This window comes from Delphinus delphis, chromosome 2 (assembly GCF_949987515.2).
Source record: "Delphinus delphis chromosome 2, mDelDel1.2, whole genome shotgun sequence".
NCBI classification, from domain to species: domain Eukaryota; kingdom Metazoa; phylum Chordata; class Mammalia; order Artiodactyla; family Delphinidae; genus Delphinus; species Delphinus delphis.
The window spans coordinates 86,487,676-86,510,678 of record NC_082684.1 but is presented as its reverse complement, the minus strand read 5'-3'; the positions used below and the strand labels follow the sequence as shown (position 1 = coordinate 86,510,678).

Genomic DNA, 23,003 nt, shown 5'->3' with positions numbered 1-23,003 from the left:
AGTGGTCTCCTAATTCTTTATTTTTTCTTTTTTTAAACATATATTTGTTTATACATTTTTGTAATAGTTTAGTACATTTTAAAAATAGGGTGAGGAAATCATGCTCTTTTTTTTTTCATTCTAATCATAAAAGCCTGCTAGTTTTAAATTGGCCATTGTGATAGGATAGTCTTATTTAAATGATGAACTTCCCTGTAATGGTTATCTAGACTGAAGAGTTTGGAAACTTTCTTCTGCCTTTAGCTCCTGGTGAGCTACTTAGAACCTCAAGGATTGTTAGATGGGCATTCTCATGAATGCTGATAGAAGCCTTTATTCCTTAGGCTCCTTGGCTGAATTATTTTTCCTAGGGATTTAGCTTAGAAGACACCCTTCCTTCTTTTGGTATCACTGTCAAGTTAACTCAATCAAGCTCCGAGCTCTATGATGTATTCTAATCTAATCTCTTGCTTTCTCTGTAATGCTTATTCTTCATTTTTATAAGCTGTAATTTGATCTTGTACTGCCTATATTGGTCTTGTAATACATTTATTGCTTCTAACAAGATTGTAAATTCTTTGAGGAAGGGACCTAGCCTTATACTTTTCTATCTCCCATTGGTGTGGATATTTCATGAGTTATTATTAGGGTAGATACGGTTTGTTTGTTTTTGGTGAGGAGTGGGTAAATAGGAGGAGTAAATGATAGATAGATAAGGAAGCTACTTTTGTTGTATCTTTAGTAGTCTAATTGTCCAGCTTTGCAGAATCCCCTTATTTGCTAATTTGTAATTAACCTGGAATTTGTTCTTTGAATTCCAGAACATCCCCATTTAATAGGTTAGGGATACTTTTAGTTCAGGTTTTCACTTTATTACTAAATGGCTTATTTTATTTAAAAAGAAAAATAACTGATGCCCATTTTGATTGATTTACTTTCCTCTAGCAGCAAGTTATGTAAAATTACTTGCCTTTTGCATGACATTTTACTCTTATTAATATTTAACAGTGGGATGTCGACCACCAAACCACCACCTGCCATAGTTTTAAGCTCTTGAAAGCAAGAATAGTAGATGATCATCTGAAATTGTAAGAACAAAAAGATTGTTTAGGTTATGGGTGATATTTTGAGTGGTTGGTAAAGATCTGGTTTGTATGTTCAGGATTCCTTTTGTCTTTTAGCAGATTTCTAAGAGTAGACACATAAACAGAAAGTTAAAATTCGTTTGTTGATATATTTCCATGCTGTGTTTTCTTGTGGTCAACAACCTATGATTCCTAGTGATCAGTGCTGCCTTGCTGACTTCTCTTCTTTCTCTAGTTCCATCTGTGCACCAGACTCTGCTGCTCTTATTTGTCTCTAGGGAACTCTTATTTTAATTGTCTTGTTTATTTTTTCCCCCTCAGTGCCTGGCTCGGTGACTAACTTGCTAAATATCTGAAAATCTAATCCTGAGTATTAATTCGTTAATATTACCTCCTACAGGGATATTTAGATTTTTAAGAGCTGTATTTGATTTGAGGAGGCAAGGTTGAGGGAAATAAATGTGAACAAAAAATAAGGTAGAACATTTGTGAGGGACAATAAAAAAGAAACAGACTTCAGAGTGTATAATTCTTGTTAAACTGAAGGAAATGAGGTTTGATAAGTAATGTAGAATGAATCTTGAATTCCAGGCTCACCATTTTAATCTTATTTCTTCAGGCATTATTGTTTATGGTCTCTTGAGCAGGCAAATGATAAAAACAGTTACTTGGGGGAGATATCCTATGAATAGTGTGTGGGTAGTGACATTATGGGACATGTTTGGCCTGGTCCACTGAAGTACAGTCAGATTTGACAGAATGGATGGTGCCAAAGAGAGGCACATGCTAGGTGAGCCTGGTCAGTAGAGCCAAGATTTGAACTTATGTCTGTTTCCTCCCAAAATTAGTGCTCATAATCACTAAGCTTTAATGATAGTAATAGGGAGCATATATTGAGCATTTATTAGGTACCAGGCAGTATATTAAGGATTAGACATACTTTAGCTGATTTCACTTGTGCAGTAACTCTTAGGTAAGTGCTATCTTACTCTTCATGTGGCTTGTAGAAGTTAAGTAACAAACTAGCAAGTGAAAAAGCTGATATTTAGCTCAAGCAGTCTTGAGCACATGCACTTTTCCTACACACCAAGCTGAAAGATTCAGAGGTGGGATATGCTTTAGTTATATTTTGATGGTTTCCTTTGCTGTGCAGAAACTTTTTGATTTAGTGTAATCCCACTTGTTTATTTTTGCATTTGTCATCTTTGCCCTTGTTGTCAAGTCCAAAAAAATCATTGCCAAGGCTGATGTCAAGGAACTTACCCCTTGTGTTTTCTTCCATGAGTTTTATGGTTTCAGGTCTTATGGTCAAGTCTTTAATCCATTTTGATGGATTGTTGATAGTTGATTTTTGTATATGGTATAAGATAGGGTCTACTTTTCATTCTTTTGTATGTGGCTGTCCATTCGATGCTCTTTTTTCCTGCGATTATCTTCTCCATATTGTGAACTTTATCTTCATGTTGGTTTCTTTCACAGTTGAGAGACGATTGCCCATAGCAACTGGAAGGGGGCTATATTCTTTCTCTTTAAGTGTAACATCGCTTCTCATAATTATATGAAGGTATTGAGATTTGCTCTGATTAGAACATCCCTGAAACAATTATACTTGTTAGAGTAATATCATGCATTGATTATCTTAAGTCTTGAATATCTAGTTTTCTTTCCATCATCAAAGTGATCTCAATTTCTAGATTATTCTGATTGGCTTAGAGCAATTAATGCCCAGCCTTGCCGGAGAGTGAATCAGACTCATTGAGATAGTGGATATACAATTGAGGAAGATCGTTCCCCAAGGGAAATTTGGGTGCTGTTAGTATGGAGGAATGAACACTGAATAGTTAATCAAGAAAATGATTTATAAATATATTATCTCATTTAATTTTTTTCAATAGCTCTGCTGAGGAAACCGAGACTTGTTCAAGTCCCATAATTACTAAGTGGCAGAGCTGAAATCTAACTCAAAGCCAACATTTTTTCTTTACAGCAGTATTGTGTCTCCTTCAAAGAAAAATAATAGGTTGTCCTGCATCATATATGGCATTAATGACCCTACCTTCTAAGATTCAAAAGTGATTTTCTACAGATTCCTTATTTAAAACTTAATCATCACAAGGTACCAAAAGTTACGGGGTACCGCTTAACAGTACTTAGAAGGAAATTTATAGCAGTAGACACCTACATTGTGAGGCCAGAAAGATCTTCAGTAAATAACCTAACCTACCACCTTATGACACTAGTAAAAGAAGAGCAAATTAAACCTAAAGCAAGCAGAAGGAAGGAAATAATAAAGATTACAGTGGAAATTAATAGAAGAAAACAGAAAAACAATGGGGAAAAATTCACAAAACCAAAAATTGGTTCTTTAAAAAAATGAACAAAATTGACAGACCTTTAGCTAGACAGACCAAGAAAAAAAAGAAGACAAATTACTAAAATCAGGAATGGAAGAGGGGACATTTCTGCTGACCTTACAGAATTATAAAATGGATTATAATAAGGGAATGCTATGGACTACATGACAAAAAAATAATTTACATGAAATGGACAAATTCCTAGAAAGACCTAAACTGTTGAAACTGACTCATGAAGAAATAGAAAATCTGAATAGATTTCCTTCTCAATCTCCTTCACCATTTCCTTTTTCCTTCCCTGACGTGTTGGTGTTCTGGCGTTGACCCAGTTCTCTCAAACTATCCATCTTCTTTGGGTAGTCAACTCCGTTGACAATACACAGATCTATTATTTTATATAGTTGACCTCTGTTAAACTCTACCCTTAAATTTCTAACACAACTTGCATGTCCTATAGATAAATCGGTGCAAAATCCCCAAACCAGAAATCATTATCCTCTCTCATACTTTTTTTTTTTTTTTTTTTGTGGTACGCGGGCCTCTCACTGTTGTGGCCTCTCCCGTCGCGGAGCACAGGCTCCGGACGCGCAGGCTCAGTGGCCATGGCTCACGGGCCCAGCCGCTCCGCGGCATGTGGGATCTTCCCGGACCGGGGCATGAACCCGTGTCCCCTGCATCGGCAGGCGGACTCTCAACCACTGCACCATCAGGGAAGCCCTATCCCCTCTCATACTTTTGTCTTGGTTTATATTAATGCAGTTTACCTTGTCCACTTAGCTTAAGCTAAAAGTCTTCCTTCACTTTCTTCTCTTCCATAATCTGTCTTTTCTGTCTCTTAAAGCTTAACCTGAAAGCTTAATTCTCACTCCAGTGCTTTAATTTGAACCTTCCTTATCTTTTACCTCGTCTGTCGTTTTAACCTCCTAATTGATCTCCCTGCCTTAATCTCTTACATAAATCAACATCTAATGGTGAACAGCATTACCTTTCCAAAACACAGGCCAAATCATGTAGCTCTCATGCTTGAAAACCTTTGAACTACCTCCTCCCATCCCCACCTGTCACCCATTATCTAATAATGAGTCAAATCTGAATTCCTTTATGTGGCATATAAGACTTCAGTGTACTTTTCTTGCCTCAGCATGCCCCCCACCTGAGCCTACGTTTTAACTATTATCCAGCCCTCTAGCCTTGTTAACTCTATTAATTATCTTTCACATATGCTTGGATCCTTCACACTTTGTGTCTTCTTAGAATACTCTTCTCATATATTTAAAATTTAGTGATTTAACTCTCATGAAAAGCCTCATAAACAAAATTTTCACATATTCTGTGTGTTCACAGCAATTTGTCTATAATGTAGAGCTCATCATACTGTATTACAATTTTTTGTTTAAATATCTGGGCTGCGAATTCCTTGAGGGCATGGGTCTTAATTTATCTTGTATTCCTAGTGCCTACTTTAGTTTTTGGCACATAGTAGGTCCTCTTGTCTGTGTTTTGTCATAGTCTTTATCTTTTTTAATATTTATTTACAAGGTGTTACTTGACTTTAAAATCTGTTTCAATTGTTTCTGGCGTAATGGATAAGAACAAAGGCTCTAAAATCAAACTGCTCTATCATTTTCCAGCTGTGGGGTCTTGAACAAAGTACTTAACCTCACTAAGCCGCCATTTTCACATTGGAAAAATAGGGAAAATAATAATACTTATGCTATTAAGTTGTGAGGATTAAGTACATATAAAGCATTAATATAATGCCTAGCATAGTATGCTTCCTATTATGCATGCTTTATTAGTTATTGTTATTTCTATTAATTTGTTCATTCACAAATATCAGTCAGGTGTTTCACTCTTTGCCAGGTACTGTGGGGTAGGTAACAGAACAGACAGACATGGTCCCTGTACTCATGGAGTGATACCTCAGTTTGTACTAGTTATTATAAAAGTTATTTTAAGAATTGCTCTAAGTGGTGGTGAAGAGTTACTGTTTCAGTTAAATTGTAGTTTCTCCGTACTTCCAAAGATTTATACATATTTACTGAACTAACTTTATTAAGTAGTTTCATTAATTGCATATATCTAAAATATAAGATCAGTAGTGTACTATGTTATAATGTATGAGATAAGAACTCATTAAGCTCTTGCCTAAAGCAGTGAAGATGTACCAGGGAATCCTAGAAAATTTGCTACTGACTTTGTGTTTTTGGTTACCCAGTATAAAGGGTCTAGTTTATTTGATTTTTATCGTTTTAAAAGTAGGATGGTTTTAGTATCAAGAGATAAATAGTATTCTGACGTGACTTATCATAAAGACATTTTTAAAAGGGCATTCCTAGAGGAGTTAAATTTCACATGGTCTTTTGTTATTAGATGATTTAAACGTCTTTGTAATAGAGATGCTGCGTTTAAATGTTACATGATAGGAAGGTGGAATCTTGAATGGATAATAAGAAAATACTTTAAAATGATTTTTTAATTGTTTCTATGAAGCTGAGGAAAAGAGTAAGTTACCAATTGGTGGTCATTTTAATCCTTTCATCCTTACTACAATTTATTAGATGACTTAGTTTTGCAAACATATGTAAAATATATGTAAGGTGATGTACATACATTGTACACATTGTGAATTATTGTTCCCATTGCACCTGTTCTTGCTAGTTATGGCTCTTTTCAACAAAAGCACAGAGAATGAGAGAACAATGTGACAACCTAGATGCAAAAGAGAAGTGTGGAATTATTAACTAAATTAAATCTGGACTGTATTTATATTTTAAATCAGTCAGTGGACCAATTCTTTTTGATTGTTGGGATGTATTTCTTAACAGTCTATCAAAATTTGTCATTCTAGCTCTTGGTCTGTGACTTCCTCTCTTTTTAGGCAAGCTTATTCAAAGATTGCCCTCATTGTCTCATGTTCCATTTACTCTTTAACCCATTATAGACTAGATTCTGCCCTTTCCACTCACCAGTGACTTCCTAATTTTTTATATTAATGAGCACTTCTCAGCCTTTCTATAGTATTTGTCACTGGCCACTTCCACCTTAAAATGCTCTTCTCCTTTGGATTCTGTGATCTATATCCATTTCTTATAGTTTGCTCTCAGGCTGTTACTGTTTCCTTCATGGGCTCTTTTATTTCTGCTCATGCTTTAAATGGTTCATTTTGTAGAATTCTGTTCTTCGGTTTCTTTTCTTCTCATTATTTATTCTTTCAACTTGGAAATCTTCATTTATGTCTGTAGTTCCATCTGCCTTCCATGAACCAATCCTTCCCCAATGTATTTCTGGAGTTCAGCTTTTTGTCTCAGCACCAGGCTTGAAATTACAATTGTCTACTGAATTCAGCTGGTTGTCCTCAAACTCAACATTCTGATATCCCTTAAAATCTATGCAACCTACTATATTCTCTTATTTTGGTACAACTTTTACTTGTGCCAATTTCTAGTCAAAAAGTATATCTTTAGTATCTCTCAGATTTATCCTGTTTTTTAATCTATCTATAATACATAAGATTCAAAAAAAAGGTTCAAACCCTTATTCTTTCTCTTGAGATATTGTAACTGTCAGCAGAGTGACCATTCTGCCTCCATATTTGAGCTCTCTGTAGTCGATCTTCCTCATTGCTACCATAGTGATGTTCTAAAATGGAATGTTTTAAGTGTTTATCTTTTAGATGCTTCTCACTACACAGCAGTAGTTTCCAAATACCTGGATGTTTCAAAATCATCCATGGCCTGTCTGCTTTTGGGTCATTTAGAGAACTTTTGAAAGCTCATATCCTGTATCTTCCGCCACAGATTCTGAATCAGTATAAAGTTTAGGAGTTTTCAAAAAGTTTCCCAGATGATTTTGATAAGCAGCCAGGGTTGGAAAATATTGACTTATACATATGGTTCAGATTCCTTATCGTGGAGTCCAAGACCCTTCTGGATTTGGTGCCTGCCTGTTTCTCCAGCATCATCTCATTCTATTCTCCCTCCCTTCATTAACTGTTCTCCAGCCTGATTCCCTCTTCTGGCCCTGGAATCCACCAGTCCTGATCCTCTTTTAGCACCTTTGTTTGCTTTTGCTGAATCAGGGGCAGGACCCTAGCCTCTGTCTGCTCCATCTCTGCTTCCCTCTGCATTCTAGCCACTAGCAGCTCCTTGGATTTCACATGTGGAACTCAGGTTGAAAACCGCTGAGCAAATCCAAATCAATAAGGCCCAGAAAGACGAAGGGACTCACTGAGTCTATAATGGTGAATGGCAGACCATATCTAAAATTCAGGGTTTATATTCCTAACATAGTTCTTATTTATCGCTCTTCTGTGCTTTCAGATGTATCATGTCTGGGCAAGTTGATCTGAAATGACCTCTTAATTCTTTCCTTCCTAAATAAATTATCATTCATTTGTTCCCTCATTTACTTGTTTATTTATTCATTTAGTAAACATTTATTTGACTACAGAAGGAGCAGTGTAGGATATGGAGAGAGATGGGTAGAAAATTTGAATAATACTAATTTCCTGTCCTTAAGGTTCTTAAGATAGGTTCTTTACATTCGATCATAAAATACTATACAGAAAAACAAATTATTAATTTTTAAGAAGAGAAACTATAGTATAACCTTTTCTACTATCTTCTTTCTTTCTTTCTTTTATCCAGGGAAAGACCATGTTTGTAGATTTATTGGCTGCGGGAGGAATGATCGATTCAACTACGTGGTCATGCAGTTGCAGGTAGGTTACTTTGAAAATGTATCTTAAAATTGTCCAGTTTTGATCAAAATACCTAATTATAGTAGATATGAATAAAATTAACAACATTCTTGGTATCATCTCAGAATGTTTTATACTATGCAGATGGAACTTTAAACAGACCTGATAACAGATTTTTCCAAAGATGGAAGGGTTGTCTCTGTCAACTATTTAGTTGATGCATATCTTCATTGATTGTCATCATTGCAAAGTTTTTGATCCCCACATGGATTGCTGGATATAATATGAGTTTTGTCCTATCCCTGTCCCTTCCTTCTCCACCTTTCACTACCTTAAGGGCTCTAGTTTTCCATTTTCACAAGTATCAACCTTGACTGCTTGAAAATTTAAAAATAAGATGAGATAGAGGAGAAATGCCATTCCTCTTTCTCTTTATCATTAACATAGCTCTGTTCCCCTATCCTTTAGATGGAAAGTGGAGTTGGGTTGGGTAGCAGATGCAAGAAATTCAGAAAGGGAGCATTGAAGTAATGACTACCACAAGGAGAAGAGAGAAATCACCCCATTCTCTCTGACACTGCCTCTGCCCCTGAATGAACACACACACACACACACACACACACACACACACACACACACACACATACACACACACACACACAGCTCTGAACCTGTAGTCACCATCAGGTGACTATGTGTGACTATGTGTGACTATGTGTAAAAGCCATAGTTCAGGGACTTCCCTGGTGGTGCAGTGGTTAAGAATCTGCCTGCCAATGCAGGGGACACGGGTTCGATCCCTGGTCCAGGAAGATCCCATATGCCACAGAGCAACTAAGCCCGTGTGCCACAACTACTGAGCCTGCGTGCTGCAACTACTGAAGCCTGTGCGCCATAGAGCCCATGCTCTGCAACAAGAGAAGCCACCACAATGAGAAAGCCCGCACACCACAATGAAGAATAGCTTGTGCTCGCTCCAACTTGAGAAAGCCCACTTGCAGCCACAAAGACTCAACACAGCCAAAATAAATAATAAAAAAATAAAATAAAATAAAGGCCATGGTTCACTTTGCTGCCTAGTTTAGGGTCCTCACTTCATCTTTAGCAAAGTTTGTTTTAGGCATTTGGTTCTTTTATTTATTTATTTTTTCAACTTAGCTACATAGTAGTGATTTCAGAGACATAGATCCTGGCCTAAGTTCTTCCTCTTCTTTTTTTGTTTCCCTCAGCTATCCTTCAGCATTTGATTTAGATCTATAGATATTAATCTCCCTGCAGACTGTAGCCTTAAAGTCTTTGAATCATGTGATTCACTACTCTTGAGCCAGCATAGTTTTGTTTCTTCAAGTAGCTATCCCTGTATCTTTTTAGGTCATTAGTATGGACCATTCTGTCTTTCACTTTGACCAATAATAATATAACTTTTTGTATGCTATTTTATAGTTTTCTTCTGGATTTATCATGCATCTTATTTGATCCTTATCATATCCCCTGAAGAGGATAGGACAGGTTTTATCCCCATTTTGCAAATGAAGAGACTTAAGCTCAAGGAGGTTTGTGGTTTGCCTGAGACTGACTAACTTGATGGGTGTTAGGACTTGATGGAAGCCTGAGGCCAATATTCTTGGCACAATAAAACTATTTTTGTCTTTAGGCTACTACTGACTGGAGAACATGGACAGTCTTTTTTAGTCTGCAGCCTCTCTCTCAGTCCTAGCATATACTCGGTTTTATTTTATTTGCACTTAACCTTAGTCTCACTTTCTGGAAATGGGAAGGCTCCTAGTCTGGGAGGACTAAGGAGGCTGGTGTATATCAGATAACAATGGCTTTTGTGACCTTTGGCAAGCGCCTATGGACCCATACAAGAACCTTTCAATTTGACTTGCATGCTGTATTCTTTCCTGTCATGCGGAAATTAACCCACCATTAACCTCCCATCCCTACAGTTATGGTTGACTTGATTTGAGGCAAGACTAAAGCTGTTATAACTGTTCAAGGGTTCTTTCTCTTATTTGACATACTGAAGATGGCTGCTGGGGTTTCCCACATATATTTTAATAAAATGTATATGCTCAGTCCCAGCTTCTCACTGACATTTCTAATTTTTTCTAAAAACCCTCATTGTTCTGAAGTTAACTTCAGTCTTTTCCTCCTGGCAATTCAGTTATATAATATCTGCTGTTAAAAATTTTAAGGAATAATCCTGTTTCTCTTGTAGAAATTCTAGCTATTTACCATTAAAATGGGTCTGAAATCTAATAGGGTTCAAGCAGTCACACATGTTTCTTTTCTCATTTCTACTAGGAAGACCTTGGCCAGGTCTCATTTCATATCCTGTCACTATTGAGGCTTTACATGATCATCCTTAGTATAGCCAAAGGGTGATATTTTGTGATAGGCATATCACCTAGGAAGGGGCAAAAAATGCCTGTAACCAGTACAGATGTGGATCTAGATTGCCTAACATCAGGACTGCTCTCTCTCTATATTTTATATATATATATATGTATATATATATATATGTATACATATATATATATGTATATATATATGTAAGCCCAACTGCTATATATTTTGAAACTTTTTATTATTGTGGAAAAATTAAACATAAAAGTAGAGCGAATAGTATAATGAATATCTATGTACTCACCACCCATCTTCAGTCATCATCAATATATGGCCAATCTTGGGCTTCCCTGGTGGCGCAGTGGTTGGGAGTCCGCCTGCCGATGCAGGGGACACGGGTTTGTGCCCCGGTCCGGGAAGATCCCACATGCCATGGAGCGGCTGGGCCCGTGAGCCGTGGCCGCTGAGCCTGCGCGTCCGCAGCCTGTGCTCCGCAACAGGAGAGACCACAGCAGTGAGAGGCCCGCGTACTGAAAAAAAAAAAAAAAATGGCCAATCGTATCTGAGGTGTAGTCTCTCTTTCCTCTCCTTCTCCAGATAATTTCAAAGAAAATCCAAGGCATATTTTATCTGTAAGTATATCAGTATATATTTCTGAGAGTCAAGGATTCTTTTTTTCCCACTGTTAACCATAATGCACAATAGTATCTTAATAACATCAATTATCAAGTCAATCTTTAGATTTTCTTGATTGTTTCTCTCCCTTATTATTATTTTTTATATTTGTTTTACTTGAATCTGGTTCCAGACAAGGTTCACACATTGTATTTTGTGCATACATATCTCTTAAGCCTCTTTTAATCTTTAGGTTCCCTCTCATTTTTTTTTCTTACAGTTTTCTTTTTGTTGTTTGTATTGTCATTGATAAAAACAGAGTCATTCGTCAGGCAGAAGTTTCCATATTCTGGATTTTGCTGATTGTCTCCATGTGGTGATATTTAACATGTTCTTCTGTCCCCTGTATTTTCTATAAACTTGTGATTAGATCAGATTCCACTTTTGTTTTATTTGGCTAGAATACTTCAGAGGTGGGTTGTGTGCTTCCTATTTGTATCACATCAGTAGGCAGTGTCTGGTGGTCTCTCTTTTAGTTATGTTAAGATTGATCAGTGAGGTTTCAGGGCCATCAGCCTCTCCATCCATTTTAAAGTTCCCAGTGATTTTTCTTTTAGGTTTTATCAACCCATTAGTAACCACTGCCTAGATTCATTACTTCAGTGGGGTTGCAAATAACACTGTTGTAATTTTATAATTTCTTCTTTATGAGCTGGAATTCTTTAAAAAGCACTCCACCAACTATCAGGTTATCCTGAGGTACATTTCACACAGAAGGGAAGGACTAATGTTTGATTCTTTTATTTAAAAGTTTTCAGAATAATGAGTTGGTTCCTCAGTAGGGAACCTTGATAGCATCCTTACTTTCTGATTCCTCTTAATGATAAATGGTATTTAGAGATGACAGTCTAGATGCTATGGGTGCCTGCTGCAGTTGGGTTGGTCATTGTTTTAAATTCTTTTCAAGTGGATAGGTTCAGGATTTTTTTTTTTTAAAGAAAAAATATATCATAGTTCATACTGATATTTCCAGTTCAAATTTGTGGCGATAGAATTGCTGGCATATAACTTCTTTGATTTTGTGGCGATAGAATTGCTGGCATGTAACTTCTTTGATTTTATATTTTCATCTCTTTGCCTAATATATGTGGATGAAATGATATGGTTAGAATTTACATGAGAATAATCCAGTATATGTGTGTAGGAAGGGAGATGTTGTGTGTTGCATAGGGGGAGGGGAGGAGTGGATAACAGATGAAACAAGATTGGCCGTTAATTGATAATTGTTAATTCTGGGTGATGGATAGGTATATGAGAGTTCATTCTTTTTTTAGTGGCTGCATAACAGTCAGTAAGATGACTGAACCATAATTTATTTAACCATTTCATTTATTGATGGATGTATAGATTGTTTTAAGTTTTTATCTATAACAAATAATAATCACCTGTAATATATAGCCTGAAGTATAATTTGGTGGATCAACCTGCATGTATGTACCATGTTAATAATTCTTTTCCCCATACCCTTGCCAGCTTTGTTTTTATCTTCTCAGATTTTGTTAATTGATACCTTAGATTTATGTTTTAAAAGATTTAAAATTTAAAAAGCATTACTAATATCATAAATACACTTTAATTGATTTCCTTTCAAAAACTTTTATGATGGCAGAATTTGTTTACAAATAAAGTTCCAGTATTACCTTAGGTATATATTTGGCAGTCAAAATACTGATTTTTGAAGGAAAAAATTATTGAAATGCTAATAAAAGTTATTAGGTACATGACCTCATGGGATTATAAAACTCATTGCCCTAGATTATCAGTCATTTTACATTTGCTGAGGATGTAGAGAACAATAAAATAAATTCCACTAACATTAAAAAATAATAAAAAAGTTAACTACCAATTAATGCTGTGGGAAAACCTCATTTTTAAAGAGGAAATGAAGTATTAAAGGCTCCTGACTTTTCTGTAATTTTTCAATTCTTGTATTACTTGATTACTATTTAATATTTTATTTTAAATGGTATTTAAGTCACTTAAGAATTTATTACTTTTTCAGAAGTGAATTAACTGTCTTTAGTTGAGGTAATGGTATTAGTGGTATTAATCCCAAACATACACTATAAAATTTTGGGTATAGAAAGATTAGGATGTTTAAAATTCCCTTGTGATATAGGAACCAGTTTCCATTCTTTGGGAGGTGGAACTGCAGCATCCTAGCCTGCTCTTCTCATCAGATTGCTTGTTTGAAACCTATGCAATGAGGAATCTTCTGGGTAGAGCAGCACTGTGCAGTGGAAAAAGAACACTTTCCAGTCAAACAGACTTAGATTTGAAGAACAGTTTTACCTTAACAGGTCAGAATTATTTAAAGTCTCTGAGCCTCAGTTTCCTCATCTGTAAAACAGGAATAACTTCTATTTAGGGTACTAAGGACTAAATACAGTCATGAATGTAATACATCCGGCACAAGCTAGATAAATTCATTGCTTTTATCTACTGCTATAAGTAATCGAGTGTTTGTTTCATATCATTTTTATTTATAATAACAGTAATTAGCATTTATTGAGTACCTAGTGTGTGCCAGACAGTATTCTAAACACTACATGGATCTTGTTTAATCCTTACAAAACAGTGTAAGGTAGGTATTATGGGCCCCATTTTATAAGGAAACTGTGACACTGAAAAATTAAGTAGTTTGTATAGGAATATGTTAGGCAATAATGAGGAATTACTTCCCTGTGTATATCTTTTTTCTTAAAGCTTTTTTTTTCAATTAATTAATTTATTTTTTGTCTGTGTTGGGTCTTCATTTCTGTGCAAGGGCTTTCTCTAGTTGCGGCAAGCGGGGGCCACTCTTCATCGCGGTGCGCGGGCCTCTCACTGTTGCAGCCTCTCTTGTTGCGGAGCACAGGCTCCAGACGCGCAGGCTCAGTAGTCGTGGCTCACGGGCCCAGTTGCTCCGTGGCACGTGGGATCTTCCCAGACCAGGGCTCGAACCCATGTCCCCTGCATCGGCAGGCAGACTCCCAACCACTGCGCCACCAGGGAAGCCCGTATATATCTTTTTTAAGTAATCAAGACTATATTTTGTTATAACATCAGTGACAAAGGAAACGTGATGACTCAGAAACATATTATAGACGTAGAATAGACAAAGACAAATACTGTATGATATCACTTATATGTGGAATCTAAAAAATACAATAAACTAGTGAATAAAACCAAAAAGAAGCAGACTCACAGATATAGAGAACAAACTAGTGGTTACCAGTGGGGAGCGGGGAGAGAGGGGGTAGGGGCAGTATAGGGATAGGAGATTTTTAAAAAGGGTTATTATGGCATTATATGAAATCATGTATGAAACTTTAGAAAATTGTGAAGTTCTATAGAATTTAAAGAATCCTTCATTCAGAAAAAAAAAGTTAAAAAGAAACATAATATGTTAAAAAAACTTTGGTTATTCTTAAATTTCTCCGAACTGTTCATGCGTTATCTTAAGAGAATCTCTTCTCTTGAGTGAGAGGCTCATGATTCAGGTAAAATCCTTGCTATTTCAGTCAAAACATTTTTTAATGGTAAATGAGCAATTCTCTACTCTTCTCTTATACATTTAGTACAGTACTTGAAAGTGTTTATTTGGTTTCCACAGGGTCGGAATCTGGCGGATCTACGCCGTAGCCAGTCCCGGGGCACATTCACCATTAGCACTACTCTTCGGTTGGGTAGACAGATTCTGGAGTCTATTGAGAGCATCCATTCTGTGGGATTCTTGCACCGAGACATCAAACCGGTAGGGAGCCTTTTCCTCCAGATCACAGAATGAGTTTGCTTGGTACTCTTAATCTTATGATGGGACACAGTAAATTACAAATGTAGCTTTCTATATTAAATACAAGGTAGTATTTTAATTTCTGTGGCAAAGATGTAAACTTAAAGTACATGTAACTTGCCTTTTAATTAAAAAAATGATAATTACAAACTATAACTTATAATAAAGAGCTTTTCTCATACAATGAAAATGTTGCTCAGCAGCCAAATTAAAAATTATTAATGCTTCACTATTATTATTGTATGTGTTAACATTGTCAGTTACTTAGCCTTACACCTAAATTAATAGTTATTCTTTGGATTTCTTTTTCCTGATATTGGTTAAAAATATGTACATATGTTGCTTTCAGATGTTGGCATTGTGTTCTTTGAACTATTTCTTTTTTTTTTTTTCTTTTTTTTTAAAATTAGAACCTTTCAACACTCTATTCCTCTTCCTTGCTTTTTTTTTTTTTTTTGGTGCGGTACACGGGCCTCTCACTGTTGTGGCCTCTCCCGTTGCGGAGCACAGGCTCTGGACGCGCACGCTCAGTGGCCATGGCTCACGGGCCCAGCCGCTCCGCGGCATGTGGGATCCTCCCGGACCGGGGCACGAACCCGTGTCCCCCGCATCGGCAGGCGGGCTCTCAACCACTGCACCACCAGGGAAGCCCTGAACTATTTCTCAAGTGACAAATTATACTTATAAGAAACCATCAATTATGAAGGAGCTTGATTTTTCTCCTGAGTGCTACAGTGCCAATATATAGTATTTTTTTCTATTCTGTCTTTTCTTAGAAATTGTCATTTCTGTAACTGTGAAATATGTCTTTATTTTCTCTTTCTTGGTTTTTGTATTACAAGGAGAAATAACCCATTTCTGATATGCTGTATTTACTATAAATTTATCATATGTTGGTTGTTGCAGTTGAAAATTATTTCCATCTGTTGCTACATGATTTCTAAAATTAAACAGTTTACATGAAAATGCCAACTAAAATTAACATAGTTGAGTCAGACTTAATGTAACATAGATTTCTCCTGCTTTTATTTTTATGTCAAGTTAAACGTCATTTTTTGAGAACCATGGTGATTGAAGAGTTTCCATTTTGATTAGAAAGCTCCCTAAGTAGAACAGTATTTTAAAATAAAACAGTATTTTAAAATAAAAGCTAACAATTCTATAACAATTTGACTTTTGACTTTAAAAAGAAAAATTCCCTTATATACCTACCTTTGCAAGTTTGTGGTCATTTAATGTTACATTTATTTTTATTAAGGGAAGAATGCAGAGTGTATTTTCCTTAAGTCTGTTTTGAAATGTGTCCTTGAATTGTATTTTAATTTTTACATGTAGTGAAATTCAGGTTCATGATGCTTATAGGAAATTCATTTCAATTTCTGAACTATGTATTCTATTTTGCTCACTCCTCGTTCCTCCCATTTTAAAAAGTAAGTAGTGACTTAGACTAGAATTTCAAGGAACTTAGAGTACTGACTCCAGTTAAGTCAGTGTTGTGTTTTATGTAAATTTATAGTCACATAAATTTTTTGTTGCTCAAAGTTCACCTGATTCTAGGCATTAATAGAACCCACAGCAAAATTATGTATTAATATCCAGTAAACATCATTGACTAGAATAGTATATTTGGGACATGTGTATTATATAGAGTTTAAATAGAAGAATTAAAATAGAGGAAGGATAAGGTATAAGGGCTAAGTATAATAATAATATGTATATTTTCCTTCTTTATTTTTCTAGTCAAACTTTGCCATGGGTCGCTTTCCTAGTACATGTAGGAAATGTTACATGCTTGATTTTGGCTTGGCTCGACAATTTACCAATTCCTGTGGTGACGTCAGACCAGTAAGATTTTTCATGTTATTATTAAATATTTGAGAATTAACTTATTATTTATAGTGTCACGCTTTTTAAAGAAATGCTAATTGTGTATCAGAATGGATGTCATCCAAGAAGTATCATATAGATTTTATGATTACTTTATAGGTGGTGTTAATTAATTTTATTATTGAGAGTTGTGGCTTTTAAAAACATGTACATTAGACGCAGATTTAGAGTGGTCTTATAAGAACACACATTACCACTTTAGCATCAAGGGTCTTTTTTGCAGTCTGAGTCTCTGTACATCCTGTACTTCTATTTCAGTTACCGTATTTTTCATACCCAGAATTTCCATTTGGTTCTTTTTAAAAATTTCTCTTTAGTGATATTCTCTATTTGATATGGCATTGTAATTACACTTTCCTTACTTCTTTAAGTAAGGGAAAGCTTTCCTTTATTTCTTTGAACATATTTATAATGCCTACTTTGAAATCTTCTGTTATATCCAACAGGAGAAGAATGTAGTCATTCTTATAGTCAGTTTCTGTTGCCTACTTTTTTTTTTTACATGTATGGGTCACACTTTCCTGTTTCTTTGCATGTCTTATATTTTTTTGTTGTTGGAAACTGGACATTTTAGATAATATAGCAATTCTGGGTACTGGTCCTCCCTTCCAGGGCTTGTTAGTGTTATTTGCTTATTTATATGTTTAGTGACTGACTAGATTATTTTATCCTTCCCCCCCATCCCAGCACATAGTGTTAAGTCTCTCTCTCTTTTTTTTTTAAATAAATTTATTTATTTATTTGGCTGTGTTGGGTCTTCATTTCTGTGCGAGGGCTTTCTCTAGTTGCGGCGAGCAGGGGCCACTCTTCATCGCAGTGCACGGGCCTCTCACTGTCGCGGCCTCTCTTGTTGCGGAGCACAGGCTCCAGACGCACAGGCTCAGTAGCTGTGGCTCACGGGCCCAGTTGCTCCGCGGCACGTGGGATCCTCCCAGACCAGGCCTCGAACCCACATCCCCCGCATTGGCAGGCAGACTCTCAATCACTGCGCCACCAGGGAAGCCCTGTTAAGTCTCTCTTGTTGCCCCTCAGGGAGGTGCAGCTTTAGGTCTGCCCATCGTCACCCTGGAATGACAGTGGTACTGGTAGGGCTCTCCTCCACACTTTTTCTGACCACATCCAGTTATTAAACCTGCTGATTGCTGGCTGATTGCTGTGTTGCTTAAAACAGTGCCCCAAGACGTACATTCCTTGACAGACTAATCCAATCAAATTGTGGCTCCTAAAATGGAATAGTTTGGGGGTTTTTTGGCCGCTGCTGCAGGGTTAGTTCCCTGACCAGGAATTGAACCTGGGCCCTCAGCAGTGAGACCGCAGAGTCCTAACCACTGGACTGGCAGGGAATTCCCTTCTGAGGTTATAGTTTGATGTTTGTTCTGACCCCAGACGGGCTCCCCCACCTGTCTTATTCCCCTGGTTCTCACCTGGCCAGCCTGTGGTCTAGGCTGTATCCTCAGATCCACAAATCCTCCCAATTCTCTGTACTATAACCTCCACTATTAATGAGAGGGTCTTAAGTTTAATTAACTTCACTGTTGCAAATGAAATAAGTTCCTCTGGGAAGAGATTGGGAGATAAACTTTTTTACGGCATTCTTCTGTCTGCAGACAAAATCTCTGACCGAGGGCTCTGGAGTTGGGGGTGAGGACTATGGCAGACTTCTCTCTGAGTGACATCCTCTCTTGGGAGCAGGGCCCTCTGGTTGAGATCGGGACAGTAGCCTGAGGTCTCTTGGCTTGACTCTCCTGGCATGGAACCACTGCTTCATGAGCCAGGTGAAGGGCTTTTGGGGCCCCAGTATTTTCAGCACATCATGCCCAAGGTAGAGCCTTCATTCCATTAGTGGAAGCTGGGTGCAAGAAAGGGGCTTCCACCTCTGTACCACGCTTGCCCATGACAGCCTCGTCAGCAACAGGCAGCTGGGAGAAGATGAGAAATGCTGAAGTCCTGCTCCTACACGAAGAAAGCCCTCTGGCTCGGAACTGGGGAAGGAAGGAGCCCTGTGTTCTCGGCTGCAGCATCCTGGAGTGGAGCCACCCCTGCTGATCTGGAAGAGAGGAAGGAGGGGGAGCGGTTTTGGTTCAAATACCATAGACTCTAGCTTTTCTTACTGACTTTTCATGAATATGAAATAGCTGTTTCATCATTTGTTGTTTGCTTGAAGGACCATTTCCAGAGGCTATGGTTATTTTTTTAAAATGTTTTTACCAGTTTTACTGGGGAGCAGGTCGTTAGAGCTCCTCATATTGTCATACTGGCAGTTGATCTCCCCCTACAGTTCTTTAATGTCTACTTTTTTTTTAAATTTATTTTTTAATTGAAGTATAGTTGATACAATGGTTGTGTTATAATGTCTACTTTTATACTTTTTGTTTCAACTTGGTACTGACTGTGATTTTCATTTCTAGCAGATTAGTTGCACAGAAGTTGAAACACTGGTTTTGAATGAGCTAATAACTATATAATAACAGACTGTATACAATAAATGTAAATTATATTTAAAATATAGGCACATGAAAATTTAAGCACCTAGAAATTATAAGACAATCTTTTTGGTTCCAGTGAAGGTTTTGCATTAATAGATAGCAAGGCAGGTGATGAATTTGGGTCCAGTGCAGCTTATTAGACTTGAATATATTTCTGGAGTCTCATTTCTATTCCAAGTATCTTTTTTTTTTTAGTTTTTAGAATATTATGAGGTTATTATTTATTCACTTATAAAACCCTTATTAAATGAGCACAGATTATGTGTGAGGCATGGGTCTAGGTGCTGGGACTGCAGCAGTGAACAGCAGACCAAAATGAGGTTCTTATGGAGGTTATATTTTAGTGGTGAAGACAGATAATATACAAATAAATACATAATTTTAGATTGTGATAAATTCTACAAAAAAAAAAACAGCAGAAAGCAGGGTATTGACATAGAGAGTGATGGGCAGTGAGGCTAGGAGACTATTTTAGAGGTATTAGTTAGAAAAGACTTCTCTAAGGAGGTATTTAGTTGAGAGTTGAATGAAGTATGAGAACAGGCTGTGTGATTTTCTGGAAAGAGAGTGCTCCAGGCAAAGGGAGCAGCAAGTGCAGAGACTGAGGCAGAGTAAGTTTGGTTTATTCAAGGAAAAGTGGGGAGGCCACTGTGGCTGTAGCATGGTATAGCATAGTGTGGTGGGTAAGTGGAGAGAGACGAGTTTAGGAGGTTGGTAGGCCCCAGAATGTGAATGATTTTGCCAAGAGATGGATTTTATTCTAAGTGTGATAGGAAGCAGGGTTGTTGCATAATATGTTACATGCTCTGTCAATAAGCTAACTATAGAGTTATATACAGAAGTAGGTTATATTTAAAACTTAGCCACATGAGAATTTAAGTGCCTTGAAATTGTGGAAGACTATCTTCAGTTCTGTCAATGTTCTTGTATTAATTGGTATTTGGGCAGGTAAAGAAATTAGTTTCTATGTAGTGTATTGGATTTGAATATATTTCTGGAATCCCACTTCTATTCTGAACAGCAGTTTTTCAATTCTTAGGCCTTTTTTTTTTTTTTTTTATCACTCTGTGAAGAAGAGACTATTGAGAGCAAGAGTAGAATCAGAAAGACAAGTTAAAAGGCTAATGCCATGGTCCAGTGGTCATTGCTGGTGGCTGGGACTTAGGGCATTAGGGTGGTACAATGAACATGTGGAAAATGCTTATATTTAGGATATGTTTTAAAGACGTATTTAACAGGACTTCCTTCTGGATTTGATACTGAAATGTGAAGGGAAAAGAAGAGTCAAGAATGACTTCTAAGTTTTTGTCCTGAAACCATGATAGAGATGAAGGCTGAAGTGTGGGAAAACGGAAGTTTTATGAGGGAAAAACGGAAGTTCTCTTTTTTTTTTTTAAAGCTCAGGTTTTTTTTTTTTTTAATTTTTAAAATTTTTGGCTGCATTGGGTCTTCATTGCTGCGCACGGGCTTTCTCTAATTGCGGTAAGCGCAGGCCACACTTCGTTGCGGTACACGGGCTTCTCATTGCGGTGGCTTTTCTTGTGGCGGAGCACAGGCTCTAGGCACGTGGGCTTCAGTAGTTGTGGCTCGAGGGCCCTAGAGTGCAGGCTCAGTAGTTGTGGCGCATGGCCTTAGTTGCTCTGCAGCATGTGGGATCCTTCCAGACCAGGGATCGAACTCGTGTCCCCTGCAATGACAGGTGGATTCTTAACCACTGCACCGCCAGGGAAGTCCCCGGAAGTTCTATTTTCTAAAAGTTAAGTTTAAAATGCCTCTTAGATTCTAGATGGAAATAATAAGAAGTTGACTTGATATAGTAATCTGTAGCTCAAAGGAGATTATCAGGGATGGAGATAATATAAATTTAAGAATCATTTGCTCCCAGTGTTTAAAAATAAATGGTAATTTAAAAAAATGGAACTAGGTTAGATCAGCTAGGGAAAAGGTATAGCTAGAAAAGAGGAGAGGTCTGAGTCTGAGCCGTTGAGACACTTTAGCAACTCTATAATGGATAGAAAAGAACTATGAATTAGCAAAGAACAGTGGGGAGGAGGATTGGCCAGTGAGGTAGGAGGAAAATCAGGAGAGTGTGGTATCTTGAGAGCCAAGGGAAGAAAATGCTTCAAATATATGGGGTGCTACTGATGCTACTGATAGGTCAAGGAAGGTAGGAGAACTGAGAACTGATCATCTGGATTTGGCAAGGTGGAAGTGACTGGTGACTTTTATAAAAGTGGTTCTGTAGAGCAATGAAAACTTAATTGGAGTAGGTTAAAGAAAGTGTTGGGGAGAGGATGTGGAGAAAGGGAATATAAGTAAAACAAGGAAGTAGTTGTAAGGAAAGTAAAATCCTTTCCTCCTTCCCTAGTTTATTTTTTTTTAACGTCAGCTATTGTAGCATGCTCGTGTTCTAATATTAGTAGTGCTCCAGGAGACATGAAAAAAATTGATGATGTAGGACAGAGCAGGAACAATCATAGGAGCCAAGTTCTTGCAAGCTGTTAGGGGAAGGAATCCTGGCACAATGGTGAGGGTAGCCCATTATTAGAGCAAGAACACTTCTTCCACTGTAACTGAGAAAAGGTAGGATAAATGGACACAGATACAGGTAGGCATTTAGATTTGGTGGTGGAAGTTGAAGTTCTCTCATGGCTTTTATTTTCTCAGTGAAGAAAGAGACAAGGCCTTTTGCTGAGAGTGCAAAATGGTGTTGGAGGTTGAGGAGAGAAGAGCACGTGTGAAATAGTTATCATGGAAGGGGAGAGAGCAAACTGACTGGGAAAATATAATAGATTGCTGGGCTGTGCTGAAAGCTCATTTGAGTATGATGGTAATTTAAGGTAAGATTGTCAGTACAATCCTTTTTCTCCATATACTTTTAACTGCTTGTTTACAGGTACAGTTTCGTCTATGAATTGAGTTTAACCGGGGTTGGGGTCAGGTTAGCACTATGGAAGAAAGAGGGAATATCATTGTGGTTGAATGTAGCCCAGGCTGTGTAAGGAGTTAACTTTCCCTTTATTTATGTGTTAATAGCTAGTTCCTTTTAGAGTTTTTATGCCAGTAGGATTTCATAATTTTCTTTAAAACTCTTAAATCTCAAGTAAAATTACTTTCTTACTTTTTGGATCATAATTATGATTGAAATCATTTTCTTATATTGTTCCACTAATATAAAATCAAAAGTTGCTTGGGTAGATTTCTTTTATATAGTACAATTTTGTTTATTTATTGCTTTTAAGAAACTTGAATTGAGTTGCTTGGATTCTCTAGGTATGCCATCATGTTATCTGCAAAAACCAATATTTCCTTTTTTTTTTTTTTGCCTTGCTATATGTATTCTAGAAGAGTGTAAAAAACATATATAAAAATTTTAAGGAAGAATGTCAAAACATCCATGGCCTCCATCTAGGTTAAGAAATAGTTCATTACCACCTTAGAAGTGTTCTGTGGGTCGATCACTTCCTGATCACATCCGTTTTCCTTCTTCGAGCTCCTTCAATGGAGCTTACCGCGAAGATGGAAGTGTCTGTATGTGTACTGTCTTATATGGTAGCCACTGGCTACATGTGGCTATTGAGCACTTGAATTGTGGCCAGAGCAAGTGAGGAACTGAATTTTAAATTTCATTTAGTTTTAAGTTGCTATTATAGTGGCCATTGCAGCCATAACCTACATTCTATATTTTGCATTAACCAGTCCCTTACTTTG

At 37.0% G+C, this 23,003-nt stretch overlaps 1 protein-coding gene across 4 annotated transcripts in view; it reads left to right on the top strand.

The window, feature by feature from the left end:
- Positions 1-23,003, top strand: part of TTBK2 (tau tubulin kinase 2) — a 138,588-nt gene that overhangs the window by 58,530 nt on the left and 57,055 nt on the right. For all 4 annotated transcript variants that reach the window (XM_060005095.1, XM_060005094.1, XM_060005093.1 and 1 more), the window contains 3 exons: positions 8,068-8,141; positions 14,740-14,880; positions 16,660-16,764. In XM_060005095.1, coding sequence (XP_059861078.1) covers positions 8,068-8,141; positions 14,740-14,880; positions 16,660-16,764 — 320 coding nt within the window. The remainder of the gene's footprint in view (positions 1-8,067; positions 8,142-14,739; positions 14,881-16,659; positions 16,765-23,003) is intronic.